Source organism: Choloepus didactylus, chromosome 9, assembly GCF_015220235.1.
Source record: "Choloepus didactylus isolate mChoDid1 chromosome 9, mChoDid1.pri, whole genome shotgun sequence".
Lineage (NCBI taxonomy): Eukaryota > Metazoa > Chordata > Mammalia > Pilosa > Megalonychidae > Choloepus > Choloepus didactylus.
The window spans coordinates 53,968,576-53,985,434 of record NC_051315.1 but is presented as its reverse complement, the minus strand read 5'-3'; the positions used below and the strand labels follow the sequence as shown (position 1 = coordinate 53,985,434).

General features: G+C 32.9%; 1 protein-coding gene across 8 annotated transcripts in view; it reads left to right on the top strand.

Moving 5' to 3' along the window:
* Positions 1–16,859, top strand: part of SCN3A (sodium voltage-gated channel alpha subunit 3) — a 114,988-nt gene that overhangs the window by 33,693 nt on the left and 64,436 nt on the right. For 4 of the 8 annotated variants that reach the window (XM_037849283.1, XM_037849287.1, XM_037849285.1 and 1 more), the window contains 8 exons: positions 250–339; positions 4,165–4,293; positions 4,956–5,047; positions 5,828–6,100; positions 6,305–6,368; positions 8,470–8,611; positions 9,280–9,486; positions 16,167–16,454. In XM_037849283.1, the coding sequence (XP_037705211.1) occupies positions 250–339; positions 4,165–4,293; positions 4,956–5,047; positions 5,828–6,100; positions 6,305–6,368; positions 8,470–8,611; positions 9,280–9,486; positions 16,167–16,454 (1,285 nt within the window). Of the gene's footprint in view, positions 1–249; positions 340–4,164; positions 4,294–4,771; positions 4,864–4,955; positions 5,048–5,827; positions 6,101–6,304; positions 6,369–8,469; positions 8,612–9,279; positions 9,487–16,166; positions 16,455–16,859 lie in introns of those variants that run through there. The other 4 variants (XM_037849288.1, XM_037849286.1, XM_037849284.1 and 1 more) reach the window with 2 other exon arrangements.

Sequence of the window (16,859 nt, the reverse complement as noted above, 5' to 3'; positions counted from 1 at the left end):
CCATTTGCTTCAAATAGAGATCTCTTTCTCTACTAAATTCAGCTTTTTGAAGATATGATATAAAATGAAAAAAAGTTGACCAACGTGGATGATAAACTTTGAACTTTCTTATTATTGTTGCCATTGTTTTAAAACAAATAAGTAAGATTAATTTCACAGTTAACATGTATTGACTAATATCCATTGTATTGGATAAATTGTATATGGCCGTAACAATGTACTGGCATTTATTCCTTAACTATAGTCTACTTTATTCAGCATGCTTATCATGTGTACTATTTTGACCAACTGTGTATTTATGACCCTGAGTAACCCTCCAGACTGGACCAAGAATGTAGAGTAAGTAGGAATAACTTCTTGGAATGAGAAATTCACACTCAAATTCTCTAGCAGACTCTTTATGGTTATGGTCTGATGTATGATTTCCACTTTTTGAAGTCAAGCTATATACTTCTGTCTAAGAAAACGTTAATTCCATAATATGAAAGAAGATAAGGGAAGTTCTTTGGGGGAGTTGTTCTTCTTTGTGGTAAGTATTTTTTCCAAGAATTTCAATTATTGTATCTATTTAAGAAAGTTTATAAATTAGTATACATTAGCTGGTAAAGTAAACCAGTCATTTAGTCTAAAAGTTGAGGCTCAATCATAGTCATGTAATTTGGATAAAATACAATGACCATTTGAGTAATCTGATGAATGGAATTATTTTATTATAATATATTATTATTATTATATTCCAATAAAATAGAGTTATGGGTTTAGCTCTATTTTGTTAAATTATTAATTTTGGTTATATGTTATATAGTTATATTCAGGAAAATATAGTTAGGTATTTAAGTTATTTAGATGTTTAGTTTATATTTAGATATAATGGCTATTTAGGCACAGCAAGTGTGCTAAAACATTATAGGTGTGTTCCAAAAATAAATGAAACCTCCCCACCAAAACTGTGCTCAAAAAATAACAGAGCTGGGGGGGGCGGTTATAATTAAGGGAAAATAACTCAGAACTTATGAAATTTTTTGTAACCAGGGCATTAATAAAACAATAACAATCCCAATAAAAAGATATTAGAACAGTTAAATCTCTACTGACATTTACATCTAAAATCAATCAGAACTTTGCAGTCTTAAACCCTAGGCCTTATGATTCCTCCTCTGAGAGGGAAAACATTTGATTCAATATTTAACCCTACACCAGTCCTTGCTTGCACTAAAAGAAGACACTTCTGTTGATTTTCAACATTAAAGTATTAAGATCCTTTTTTATTGCTAAGGTTTTTCTCTCAGAACTGTGAGAAAAGAAATTGCCCCTGATCATTGCAGAAAGTCAATACATTAGAATAAATTACGCATGAACTAATGCAATTTCTACATCATAACATTATTTCTTTGCCAGTAATATATGAAGATATTCATGTCAAAGAAATGTGCTTTTCAATGGAATAGCACATGTTTAGGTATATAGGTTATTTGTGTCTGGTGTAAGACAACAACCAAGTATTTGAGTGACTCCATGAAACATTTATTTAGTATGCCCTTTTTATTGTTATATTCTTAAAAGTAATGTCCAATAGCAGGTATTATGACTAACACTATCACTTTTCCATTATAACTTTTTATATGGATTTCTATGAGGATTCACTGCACCATTCTAAGCCATTGTTTATCACTATTTAATGAATTAATTAAAGATTTTTTAATAGTCACTTGAAAACATTCCCTAAAAATCAGTGTGGTAGAGAATCCATTTCGTCTGTTGACTAAAATTATGTAATAGAGCTGCAAGTTACCATGTAAAATTTGAGATTAACAAATGGACATATCTATATAAAACTATTGTGTGCTATACCCAGCTGAAATTATTGAGGCATTTAAACATGAATCCATTTCATTTATTCACATAACATTATTAAGAAATGGGTAAAGGAGATAATTGAATATGTAGGTCTCTCTTTTTAAAGAAACAGTATGAACTTAGAGAATATTATCTCCATTATGAAAATAGTCTTAGTATCACAAAAGTTTTTGACTTGCACGTTTCAGTTGGAAAATTTTGCATGGTTTTCCTCATCAATTATCTCTAATTACTTGACAGCAAAGCAGCAGGGAAACATGCAAAATATGAGTGGTTACTGCCAACCACACACACACACACACACACACACACACACACACCACACTCAAAAAACCCAATGAAAGGAGGTGATAAAGCAGTTCTGTGATGCAAACAGAAGTTATTGACAGTATAAGAAACAGTCCCTCAAAAAGATTTGACATACACCCACCGATGGTCTTAAGGACCATATTATACAGTGAGAGTAGTAGTATATAAGACAAGATACTTTCATAGACCTAATAATTGCAGGAAAAACCTGTACCATAGACAGAACCCACAGCATGATTAGAAGCCTAGTTGAGGCAGAGCTAAGGAAGATCAAGGTCCCCTGATTCACACTTTAGTGCTCAATCTAGTTTGTTAATAGGCACACTTGAACACCTGCTCTGTGCAGAACTCAGATATTAAATTCTAGGGCTCTCTTTCTTGGACAGCTCTAAACCCCCACCATATATTTCAAATGTCCCCCAAACTTTCTTTTCCAAAAAAAAAAAATAAGGAGTAGGACTTTAGTCTTACCCATAATAATTTTTACAGATAATTTAGCATAGACCATAGGGCACTAACCAATAATATAATAAATAGAACATATATGTGAGGTGTTTTTAATGGCCTTTTACAAAACCAGCTATCACTCCAAACAGAAATATCATGGTGGTTACACATAAAACACAATAACCCAACTTAAAAGCAAGTAAACATAAACTTGATTTGTGTAATAAAATATTTTTTTTTCTACTATAGCCAGGAAGTTTATGTTAAGCAGACAGAACAACTATAGTTATTCATCACGAAATCAACTAAGTTGAAAACAAAGACGGAGACTGTACTTAGGAAAACTAGATGAGAAGATTTCTACATTTTCCTGATTTCTTTTTCCTGCATATGAAAGAAATGTCTACAGGAAATATTATAAAAATAACTACCCTAATGTTTTTCACATATAAAACACTAGTAGGCTGGAAAATATGAATGTTTATGATAGTAAATCAGCCCTTTGTGACTTGTCTGAAGCAATCTGAAGAATAAATTTAAATTTGTTAAAATCATTTTAAAGAACACAAATTTGAAAAACAGGAACTCTCTCAACGACTTCTGGAAGAAACAGAAACCAAAATAATTTATGTTATCAACATTCTGAGGAAAGAAAGCTAGAAATGCATCATATCAAACAGCAAATGCAAAGTCTTCCACCATTTTGGAGTCTGAAATCTGAATTTGAGCAAAGTTAAATGATTTGGCACAATTGCCTAGAATTAGTAGCTGATCCAAGGGTAGATTCAGTGATTTTGTTTTATACTGAATTTTGGTAACCAGGTAAACACATGCATAACATACTGATAAATTAAAACATTTGGTGTGTGAGAGAGAGGAGGGAGCAGCTTTATAACTCTATACCTTAGTCTTAAGAATCAAAGAAACCAAATCATATCTTTAGATTAGAAATGTAAAATATCACTGAAAATAAATCTAATCATCAGGAAATTGTAAATGAAATATTTTATTTTAAATAGTGCAATCCAAGAAATGTTGCCTTTAGAGCCATGCTGTCCCGTAAGGAGCCACTAACCGCATGTGTCTATTGACAATAGAAATTTGGTTAGTGTAAATTGTTGAAATGATAACATTTTGCATATATTTGTTTAAATAAAGTATAATATTAAAATTAAATTGACTTGCTTCTTCTTACCTCTTTACATGGTCACTAGAAATGTTAAAACTGCATTTGTGGCTTGTATTATATATTTCTATCAGATAAGGGTGCTGTTGAGGGTCAGGTTGATTATCTATAAAATACGTAAAGCTATTATTTGAAAACCTAAATAGCCAAACAATATCAGGTTCTTTGGGGAACATATTTTATCTTCAGTTTCTCTTTATTCAAGTTATATGATTAATCAAATTAATGGATTACTTGATAAGTAGAAATAAGGAACCAGATTTGAGTGGATTAAACAACACAAAAGGAATGGATTGCTATATAAGAAAAACATCTATTTTAACAGTTAATAAGGAATTATTAACTTGCTTGGATGCTTTTCTTAGGTACACATTCACTGGGATCTATACCTTTGAGTCACTTATAAAAATCTTGGCAAGAGGGTTTTGCTTAGAAGATTTTACATTTCTTCGGGATCCATGGAACTGGCTGGATTTCAGTGTTATTGTGATGGCGTGAGTATTTCTGAATGAAAAAATAAAATAGTTGCAGAATATATTTGGTTGTTATGACACATTTTAAATGTAGAGTTTTCTTGTTAGTCATATTACCTACCTGCCTCATACATTTTGCGACTGCATATTAGAATACATACTGCAAAGTTAATATATCAAGTAATTGAATCATAAATGGAATTACTTTCTCTTCATCAAAATGAAATTATTCATTGACTATATTTTAATACCACCCAACTGTACTTTGATTAGTTTTGCAAAACAAAACAACAACAACAAAAAAAAACAAACTATCTTATGGATGAAAGTTACATTGAAAAAAAGCATCAACTTTTATTCCTTAAAAGCAATTTTCAGCCCATGGCACCTTGAAGTCTATAGTGATTCTGTTTATTAATCTCAAGGGGCACCCAGAATTAATTCTTTATTTAATATAAACTTTGCTAAAACTATCAGTAACTCTGATTTAATTCTACAGGTATGTAACAGAATTTGTAAGCCTAGGCAATGTTTCAGCCCTTCGAACTTTCAGAGTCTTGAGAGCTCTGAAAACTATTTCTGTAATTCCAGGTAAGAAGTTATTGGTGTAAGGTGCTAGGCCCTTTGTATCTCCAACTTTTCTTGTGTGTTATTGTGTTTGTGTGTGAAATCCCCTACTACAGATATGTGACAGAGTTTGTGGACCTGGGCAATGTCTCAGCGTTGAGAACATTCAGAGTTCTCCGAGCACTGAAAACAATTTCAGTCATTCCAGGTGAGAGTTAGGTTAAACACCAAGGCTGGCTTTAAATACACTGAAATAATACTGAAACTGAAATCACACTTACAACATTAGCCTTGTTGCTTATTATTATTGTTAAATTCAAGAATGTCAAATGATGTTTCAATGTCAATTCAGTTCCTAAAATTTTAGAAGTGACATGCTTACTTATAAAGTCAGCCTTCGAGTTTAACAGATAAAATTGCATGAGACATCTATTAAAAAAATACTAGTTTGCTCTCTCCCTTTTTTTATTTTTTTGCATTTTTTGATGTAAAGTTTTCTCTTTTTGCATTCAGAAAAAGCTTTGCTACCATGGCTTTACTAACTGATTTGGATTTTACCACTCCACTGTAGATCTATTTCTCCTTTCTTTTATAAAGAAGAAAAGATTATTACTGAACAGCATGCACATGGCATGAAATGTGTATTATCTCGAAATTCTTTTCTTTAAATCATTGCTACTTGGAGGCTAGTGTAAAAAGTGAAGAAAAACTGCAAGTGTGTCTTTACATGTTCATAGCAGCACATAAAAAACCCACACCAACAAAACTTCCTGCTTAGAAATGTAAACTTTGAATCTCTGGAAAGCACACTGTTCATAAATTAAACCTGCTTTTCATTCATTTCTAAAACCATCAGGCTGTCCATAGCTTTGGTGTCTAAACAGCCAAGCAACTGTTTGTAGGGGAATGGAGAATGTGTGCAACTAGTAAGAAGAAATCGTGGTTTATGACACGCTTCCTAAGCTGACTTATTGTTCTCTCTCCTCAGGTTTAAAGACCATCGTGGGGGCCCTGATCCAGTCAGTGAAGAAGCTCTCGGATGTCATGATCCTGACTGTGTTCTGCCTGAGCGTGTTTGCTCTAATTGGACTGCAGCTGTTCATGGGCAACCTGAGGAATAAATGTTTGCAATGGCCTCCAAGCGATTCTGCTTTTGAAACCAACATCACTTCCTACTTTAATGGCACAATGGGTTCAAATGGGACCTTTGTTAATATAACAATAAGCACATTTAACTGGAAGGACTACATTGAAGATGACAGTAAGAAGTATTGCCCACATTATTATCTTAACCTTAGTGTTGCTGAATGTGTCTTCAATTATAAATAATTGGGTGTCAGGTCATTTTGTAAACATATTTTATTGCAGCCCACTTTGGAAATAAGTGAGATAGTCAAACTCTCCCTTATGCCCAATATGAATAGGATTAATATGAAGTGAAATTGTTTATTCTTTGTATTAACAGGTCACTTTTACATCTTGGATGGACAAAAAGACCCTTTACTCTGTGGAAATGGCTCAGATGCAGGGTAAGGAAGACATTTTTTCCTAAAGATGTATTACAATTTGCAAAAAAAGCAACTAGAAAAACATACACAAAGGTAGAATTCCTTGTATACACTATGGAGTGACACTTCCTACCTAGTAGTACCTTCTCCATCTTACTTAATTGCCATTGGTCCTAAAATCACAACCATTAAAATCATCCCTTTGGGTGAAGACCTTTTCTCCATAATTCATATGTAAGAGGTACCTGAATTATTGTTCCAAAGAATGAAGGACCATAATCTTTCTCATCTATAAACCCATCAGAGTTTTTTAGGAATACAAGTTGGGCACACTTTGATTGGTGTATGTATTGGTAGGATGAGTTTGCTATAGCCGGAAAATATCCAGAATAAATTATGCTATCCAGGATACAAGCCCTGTTGGGAAACTGTTTTGGTAACTTTTCAATTCCTGAAATAGCATTAAGTATGCAAAGAAGCCATGGGACACCTGGGTGCCAAAGGCAAGTTCAAAGCTAAGCCTGAATACTTGACAATTTTGTTTTGGTCACATTCTGCAATAGAAATGCCATAATATTTTAGTCATCCTGATAGTTTGTCACACTTCACATACATTCCAAAGAGTACTGTAAATTAGTTTTAAGTCAGGGTAGATAGAGAATTTTTAAGAGCCAAGGGATATTAACAGTTAACAACTCTTAGATGACAGAACTTAACCATATCTTTAGTCATCCTAGAAAATGGGGAACAGATATGGCCATGAAAACCTAAGTGCTAGTGATATTTATACAGGTCACATAGATGGAGCATTATATGAAAATAATTATGGGAATTATTTCCTCATAATTTCATCAGCTTTTGTTAAGAGAGTGTAGTGGGTAAAAGCATAGGTCTAGAGTTCATGTATACATGGTTCAATTCCTAAATCCACCGTTTACTAGCCATTTGTCCCTGGTAAGGAGTTCTAAGTTCTCTGTTTCTTGTTTTCTCATGTCTAAAATGCAGAGAGTAATATCTTCCTCTCTTATGGCTGTTGTGATAATTATTTAATCTTCATAAAGCAGGAAGGAAGGAAGGAAGGGAAAGAAAGAGATAAAGGAAAAAGAGAGAATCATGGGGTTATACAATGAGACACAGGAATCAACTGAAAAAGCTTCCAATGGCCAACACCTGACAATTTGAGCAAAAAATAAATTATCATTGGATTATAAAGTATAAAATAAGTATTAAATAAATACAAAAATATCCCATGCAGAAGAATTCTAAATAATGTATGTAGATACTACACCCTTAAAGAAGAGCATAGCTCCCCAGTCCTTAAGTGTGAGCTGTGCATGCTGACTTTCTTTCAAAGGGTACAATATGGAAAAGGAGAAAAGAAAGAGTAAGTTTATAGGGCAAAAACCTGACAAACACAACTTCAAGCCAAGTGATCAAGGTTAACTTCAACAGTGATGTCATATTGGTAATATGTACCCTTGATATAAAGTGATGAAAATGGCATTTTACCGCTGCGGTCTTCCACCCCCAAGCCCATAACCCCAATCTAATCATGAGAAAAATACCAGACAATTTCCAATTGACGGATGGTCTAAAATATGCCTGTACTAATACTGGTTCATTAATTGTGACAAATATGCCATACTAATTTAAGATGTTAATAATAGGACTACTGGATGTGAATTAAATAGGCGCTCTCTGTACTAGCTTAGTAATTTAGCAAATCTAAAATTGCTCCAAAATATAAATTTTACTCAAAATATTTCTACATAAGTGGATGATAAAGTAGCTTTGTAGGTGATTTCCTATTCTTTGGTTATTTTCTGGTTTTTAATTTTTAATTATTGATACTGGCAATTTGTAAAAAATGGGATATTGATGGTATTAGAATCAAATGAATCTAGATGTCTGTAAATCTTACTCCTTTGCATCTAAGTTCTTCATTGGTTTTCCCAATAAATTTCATCTGATAACAGTTTCACTGTGAGCAATCACCTGAAGTGTTATGGAAATGGAAGGCAAGAAAATTCATCACAGAGCAATTCCTGGTTTTCACGATTCCTATAAATCAACATCAATAAAATTGTGATGCTGACCTTACCTCCATTCCTCTCTCTTATAGGCAGTGTCCAGAAGGATACATCTGTGTGAAAGCTGGTCGAAACCCCAACTATGGCTACACAAGCTTTGACACCTTTAGCTGGGCTTTCCTGTCTCTATTTCGCCTTATGACTCAAGATTACTGGGAAAATCTTTACCAGTTGGTAAGGTCAAATTAATATGTATAGAATTTATTTTTATGAACAAATCATAAATTACAAACATGGATATTTGCTTGTAACCTTTTGGACTATAGAGGAGTGTCCGGCATAAAGCGAGTATGCCTAGGATTCCAGTTGCTCATTCGGTTAGTTCATATAAAGAATGATCATGACTTCGAGGAGTTTATAATCTAGTTGTGGAGATGAAAACAATATATTAAAAACTAAAAACAAAAACAATTTCATAAAAATTTCAAATTAAAGCTATAGTTAATTGGGGTTACAAGGAAAGAAAGATACCACTTCCAGATGGTGCTGAGAATAGGCTGCCCTGTACTTGGAATCCCATTGAAAGCAATTAAAGGTTCAGTGCTCCCACTCATAATATTGACCTGTGTCATGAATCCCAGAAAAGCATTTTAGCAGGGCTCAAGTGTATACCTAATGCATACTAATTTGAATATATGTATATTTATATCAAATGACACTACAGTCATACCACAGATAATTTGATTATATTTTTGTGTGCATTTCAACGCCAGAAAATCTTGGTCAAAATATATTAGATACTAAAACAAACAGTCTCCTGACTGTCAGACTATAGTAATCAGACCTTTATTTTGGAGCATTATCCTAAAAAACCAGTGTAATTATCTCTTCTTTCTCCCTAGACATTGCGTGCTGCTGGAAAAACATACATGATATTTTTTGTTCTGGTTATATTCTTGGGCTCTTTTTATTTGGTGAATTTGATCCTGGCTGTGGTGGCCATGGCCTACGAGGAACAGAATCAGGCCACCTTGGAGGAGGCAGAGCAGAAAGAGGCTGAATTTCAGCAGATGCTCGAACAACTTAAAAAGCAACAGGAAGAAGCTCAGGTACTGATTGAAAATAAGCAAAGCACTTTTTAAAATTTCTAAATAGGATTATTGTTGTACCAAGAGAGGTTGAATTGGAACTGGCTTTTTATTTGGGATATAGATACTGTCAATAGAAAAGAGAAAGATCCTCAAACCTAAAATTGTTTCTGAGGTTATAGTCAAATGACTTTCAGAAATTATATTGAAGAAAATTAGATTGGAGTAGAGAATGCATTTCAGATAAGGTTTACTCTACAATTGTCTCATGAAACCTCAGGGGAGGAGTTTAACTTGGAAAAGAAACATAACTGATATTTCCAACTATTAGTGTTTCACCCCTAATTATGACATTTGCAATTTTATACAGAATATTTGATCTCAAATGTTAACGGGAAAATATTATACATTCATTCTGTAGGGTTTCTGCAGCACAAAAGGTGTTTGCCACATCCCATATTAGGATATCAAGAAGGCATGTGCTGTTCCCACTTTAGGTTTTCATTACTATTAAAGTCTGTTGGTGACTGGGGGCCTGGTGAATGGGGCATTCTAATCTTGAGAAGAGACAGGAGAGCAGTATTTGATTAAAAAGAAAAAAAAATCAAATAGAAAGGTGAAAATCATGGGGAAACATAGTGATTCATGTTGTTGACAGCTATAGTTTCTCCACATATTTGCCAACATTAATATGGTTAGTCTTTTCAATTTTAGACATTCTAGAAAGTATCTTGTTGTTGTTTTAATTTGTCTTTTCCCAATGACTGATGATGTTGACCATCTTTTCATAACATCTTCGCACAGATTCTCTGGTAAAGTGTCTGTTCAACTGTTTGCCTAATTTTTAGTTGGGTTTTTTGTTTTCTTATTATTGAGTTTTGAGGGTTTTTTATATATTCTGGATAAAAGTCTTTATCATATATATGTTCTGCAAATATTTTCTCATCTATGACTTGTCTTTTCATTATCCTAACAGTAACTTTGGAAGAGCAGAAGTTTTAATTTTGATGAAATACAATTTATCAAGTCTTTTGTTTGTTTTAATTATGCTTTTGGTGTTGTGTCCGAGGAACCTTTGCCTAATACAATGTCACAGATTTTCTCTGATATTTTCTTCTGGAAATTTTATGGTTTTAGGTTTTACATGTAGGTGGACGACCATTTTGAGTTGATTTTTGTGTAAGATATGAGGTACACGTCAAGATTCATCTTTTTTTTTGTTTTGTATATGAATATCTAGTTATTCCAGCATAATTTGTTGAATAGAATATGTTTTCTCAACTAAATTGCCTTTGACCCATTGTCAAAAATCAGTTGTCCATATGTGAGTGGGTCTATTTTCTGTGATAGGACTCCATTCTGTTCAATTGATTTATTTGTATCTCTTTACACCCATACCATACTTTCTTAGTAACTGTAGTTTATAATGTCTTAAAATCATATAGTGGCAGCTCCCCAACCTTGTTCTTTTTTCTCAAAGCTGTTTGAGCTATCCTAGGTTCTTTGTATTTCCATCTGAGTTTTAAAATCTTTAAAAAAAAAAAAAAAGCTTTTCCATTTTTTGGATAGTTTCTATTGCTATGTCTTCAAGTTCTTTATCTTTTCTTCTGCAATGTCTAATTTTTCATTGATTCCATCTCATGTACTTTTCATCTCAGACACTGTAGTTTTCATCTCTAAAAGAGCAATATAATTTCCCATGTCTCTAATTAGCATTTTAAACATAAGTAATACGGTTATAATAACTGTTTTAATGTCCTTTGCCAGCTAATTCTAACATCTCAGTCAGTTCTAGGTCAGCTCTGGTTGATTTTTCTCTTCATTATGGGTCATATATTCTTTTTTTTTTCCCACGTACCTGGAAATCTTCAATGAAATTCCAAACATTGCTAATTTCACTATTGGGGAGTGCTAATTTATATTCCTAAGAAAATTCTTGAGCTTTTTTGGGGAATAGTTATGTTACTTATCAACACAGTACGATCCTTTGGCATTTTGCTTTGAAGACTTGCCAAGTAGGACCAGGGCAGCATTTAGTCCAGGTCTAATTATTCCTCACTATTGAGTCAAGACCCTAATGAATTCTCTACCTAACGGCCCATTTACAATGATGTGTTTACCAGTCTAGCTGATAGGAACAAGCACTATTCCTGGCTCTGTGTGAGTGCTGGGCAGTATATTCCCTCTAATCCTTGGCCTCAGGTGGTTTCCTCACACACATGTATTGACCAGTATTCCTCTGAATATCCCAGGGAGTCCTCTGAAGATCTCCCTGAGTTCTCCCTGGTCAGCTCTCTCCTCTCTAGTACTCTGTTCTGTGACTTGTAGCCACCTTGGTCTCCCCAGTCTCTCAGGCCTATCTCCCCAGTTCAGGGAGCCTGTCAGGATTAGCCTAGGTTCATCCTCTATGCACCACACCTGAAAATTCAAGTAGTAAACTGAGAAAATCATAGAGATTGCCTTGTTTGTTTCCCATTTCCCAGAATCTCAAAACATCACAGTCAGAGGTCCAGTGTTTTGGAAACCATTGTTTCATGTATTTTTGGTTTTTTTCTTAATTGATTATTTCAGAAGGGAGAATAAATCTGGTCCCAGTTACTCTGTTTTGGTCAGACGTAGAAGTCCAGATAACCTTTCACATAGTAATTTTTTGAGATTTGTTTCTTCGGATGAGTTTCCAGATATTTGAAGTATTGTTTGAGTGACAGTATATCCTTGGAATTTGAATGTTCAAAATTTAAGTTTTTGCCTATTCTGAGTTACTTGGAAGATGTGCAATATATAACATTAGGTGCTTTTCTTTTAAAGACTTTTTTGGTGAGATAGGGATTTAGCAGTGAGTTGCTTAGCCAGTTACTGAGCCCAAACATAGACTAAGGATTTGCTGAACATATTGGCTTTGCTGTTTCCATTTTACTATTGGGTATATAGTAGTAATATGGTTATTATTTATTGATTTTATAAGGAAAACCAGAAACAAATTTGGTGACACTTGAACATCTTATAAAGTATTCCTTATGCTTGCCAGAAAGTTCTATTACATTTCACTTAAGAGTTTTATTTCAGATAAAATATGAATAAAACATGATTGTAAGATAATGCAATAAAATAATTATTTACACAATAAAGAATGTCTTTATTTCAAAGTTTTACATGAATGTTACTAGAAATAACTATAATTATATAGGCCGTACAGAATTATATTTTAAAGTATTGGATTACTCTATTATAATTTATAAAAACTGATAAAGCAATGTGGTTGAAAATACTATACAGATACACAATACAAGAGTAAAAGTTTTATTCTGAAATTCAGCCACTATAGGATATAATATCTCATCAATTAAGAGTGTAAGTCTTGAATTTAGAAGTAAAAATATGCAATCTCTAACTGTGGTGTAAAGAACTGAATTATCCACATCATAATTAGGACAGCAAAACAACGATGTGACTTTTTTCTTAAACAAAGTCAGTTATTGGATTCCAATAACCATATAAAATTTGATTCATCTTTAGCTTCACACATACAAAAATTTAAACTGGTTCTGGGAAAGCATTTTAATACTGACTGCGATGGCAGAGTACCAATCCAATTTTAGTTCCTCATTGACAACAAAGCTAACAATTAGCAGTAAGTAGCCAATGTTGAAGCAGAAGGAGGAGGTTGAAGGCAAAAAGAGGCTCAGCCCAACCATGAGATAATTTGCACTCCAGTGTAATTAAGGCTGTGACTCTTCAGATGTTACTAGCAATGACTTCATGAAGCCTGGTATAGCTTTCATTTTATTTAATATCTGTTGAGGGATCTACTATTGTTAGTCATTGTTTAAGCATGAAAAATTTATGTACTCAGACTATTGGACTTATGAATCAAGTGCAACTTAAAACAGATGGAGAAAGACAATACTCTAAAAAGAATTTTTTTTTCTACATAATCATAATTGTGTCTGATCCTGAAGTATTCCATATGGCCCGACTTAGCATATCCCATAGAAGTCTGTATTTATCTGATAGTCTGTATTCATCTGATAGGAAAATTTAAGAGAAGGTTTTGGGACAGAACTAGAAATAGTGGCATATAAATGATCCAATATAATCAGGGGTAGAATTGAAACAGGTATAGTTAATATCTTGTAGTTCTGAATGGGGTTTTTGAACTAGATTTAACATTTAAAATGAATGAATTAGTATCACAAATACAGTCATGTAGTTACATTTTTTTCAAGAACACATAAATTCCATGAGTTATAGAAATGTAAGAAGAATGAAATATTCTGTGTAAATATTAAACATGTATTTTTTTGTTTTGTTTTAAGTGATATTCAGCAAATTGGTTGACATTGGCAGTGTTATAGAGCTGGGTATAAACAGGTACACAGACATGGGAGATGACAGGAAACATCTGCCTTTGAGGGAATTGGCAAATCACTGGAAACGGAATAAGTGACAGATTTGAGTTGATGAGTGACATAGAAAATGTGTAACCTTTGTTGCTTTAGAAATCTGTTTTGAATCTGAATTATTTGAACTGTTATCCAGCAAAAAGTAGGGAAAGAATGTCTTATGCAAAACAAATTCTGGAAGTGATTTAAATGAATACGAGTTTCAGGCTTATGGCAAGGGAATATTATCACCACTTCCTTTGTTTCTAGCGACAAACAAGTCAATAAATGATTAGCACTGTGAGTTGTGTCTGTCTCTATATAAAGTGGAAAGGAGAATTAAGGTCTTTATTTGGATAAAAAAGGACATGTATGTATATTCATTCTTTCAACAAATTCTGTATGTTATGAACCTCCTATGTATTAAGCACTTTGTAACTACATTTAATTTGCTACAGATAAGTGCTTCATTTATTCACTTTATTTTACATATACAGTCATATTTATAAGGAGTTCTTAATATTTTCTCATCTCTCATCATGGATGATGTAGAAGTAATACTAATAAATAAGAATTCAATTTAAAAAAAGGGTATCTGACTATCTGCAAACTCGAAATATTAAAATTCTAAATTAGACTTTTATTTAAATGCCAGGCATTGTCTTATATCAAGTCTTAAATGTGAGTTTCTATAATGAATGCAGTGTACAATATAAACAAATATCTGTGCTGCATTTTATTTTTTGCTTATTCCTACACTTAAATTTAGTACCATAGTATTATAGTGCACATCCCTGGGGTCATGTTTATCCTAGAGAATTTATAGCACAGCACCTTTAGTTTTATAACTATATTATTATTTTTTTAATCGACATGATTTTAGAAAATAGAAGCTACTTGGGAAGGTTTGCTTCTCCTCTGGAAGGAAAAAAAAAACATTAGGTGCAAAGCATTGTCAGAGTGTTATGTATGGGCTTTATCTTCATTTTTTCCTAAAATGTTTTACTGTTATATAGACCATTCTGACACACTGTTCTTTTAAGAGATCTTGAAAAGCCAAGGCTAAACATGTTTTGCCCCTCTGCCCACACCTGACATAATTCACTGACAGTAAGATGCCTTTTTACATCTTTATGACCAAACATTCACTGACCCCTTTTTATGTCAGATGATATATTAGCACTGGGTATACAATTATATAACAAAATTCCTATCTAATTTACAGTCTAGTGGGGAAGACAGGACAAAATGGTAGATAATTTAGTGCGGTTTTTATTTAGAATGACATATGTAATAAATTTAGCCAATATTTTCATAATTTAATCATTTCCTTGTCTATGGTTATGTTTAAAAACAGGAATATACTTAATGAGAACTCAGCTTTGATTTGAAACATATTGTTGTTTCACATCCTCTCTAGTCATGGTTAGATCATTTCCAGTCTAAAAATTACTATTCATAGAAATAAAAATACAAAACATTTGCCATGTTTTACCTAAGAGAAGCTGTGTTTCATTAGTAGGTACAGAAATTCAACATGCTTAAGAATACTTAGGGCTGATATGTGAAAAGAACATATTTGAAGATGCTCTCTACTCCCTTGAATGATTACTTTAGGTATTTATTGATTGATATTATAAACATTTATTATTATTTGCAATAATAATAAATAATTTATAAAAATTTTATACTAAAATTGCCATGCTATAAATTCTCTAAAATGAACATGACCATAGGGATGTGAATGATAGTACTAAATGCAATTCAAATGACAAAGATAAACTAGTTAATACATTCCCACTACTTTCATCTCCAGTAAATAGAAGAATCTTTGAAAGCTTTGAGTTTACAAAAGATAAAAGGAAAAGTCTTTTGTCCTACCCTTAGAGGAGAAAAAGGCCATTCAGTTGCTCACAATATCATTTAAGAGAAACAAATCTATGGACAAAGTTGGAATAATAATTAGACCATCAACCACCACTAAAACAACATTTATTTCAATGTATGAAGACATTTAAAAGAGCACACTGAGATTAATCTCAACAGAATTAAAAAAAAAAAAAAAAAAAGACTTCCCTGGAAATGTGCCTTAATGCATAGGCTGGCATATTGCTTTACACTATTTATTTAAAGGTGAAGGATTATTATTAAGTAGTAAACTCCTGAGCTAAAACACCATGAAATGACTAGAAGACATAATTTTCAAACATGAAGAATAGTCTTAAATGGCACCTTTTGTACCATAAAGTAATTGTTTTCAAAGTTACATGTTCTAAATAGTGCCTGGTTTTGTTTTGTTTTGTTTTGTTTTTACAATAGGCAGTTGCAGCAGCATCAGCTGCTTCAAGAGATTTCAGTGGAATAGGTGGATTAGGAGAGCTTTTGGAAAGTTCTTCAGAAGCATCAAAATTAAGCTCCAAAAGTGCTAAGGAGTGGAGGAACCGAAGGAAGAAAAGAAGACAAAGGGAGCACTTTGATGGAAACAACCAAGGAGGAGACAGGTTTCCCAAATCTGAATCTGAAGACAGTGTCAAAAGAAGAAGCTTCCTTTTCTCCATGGATGGAAACCGACTGACTGGTGAGAAGAAATTCTGCTCCCCTCATCAGGTATGGTTTTCCACTAATTGCTAAGGTGAATTTTGTTATTGCAATTGCTTTTGTAATTGTTGCATTTTGTTTCATTGTATTTTTGTAATATTTAATTTAAGTGAGAAACAAAGAACTACCATTTGGTGTAGTTGTTTAAATTCTTATCATAAGTTATTTTTGAAAGAGATTTTTATTAAGCCCATTAATAACTTAATTTAAGGTAATCAGCTTTAGACATTTAATTCTTTTGAGACCATGTTTCTTAATCTATTTGTTTTGTGTGTGTGTGTGTGCACGCGCAACCTACCAGACTTTTCTTTTTGGTGATATAGTTTTACAATCTCTTGTTTATCTTTTCCATTTTGAGATCTCAGATGAACTTCTTTGCTTATGAGCTTTGTTCTTATAATCTGAGGTTGTGAT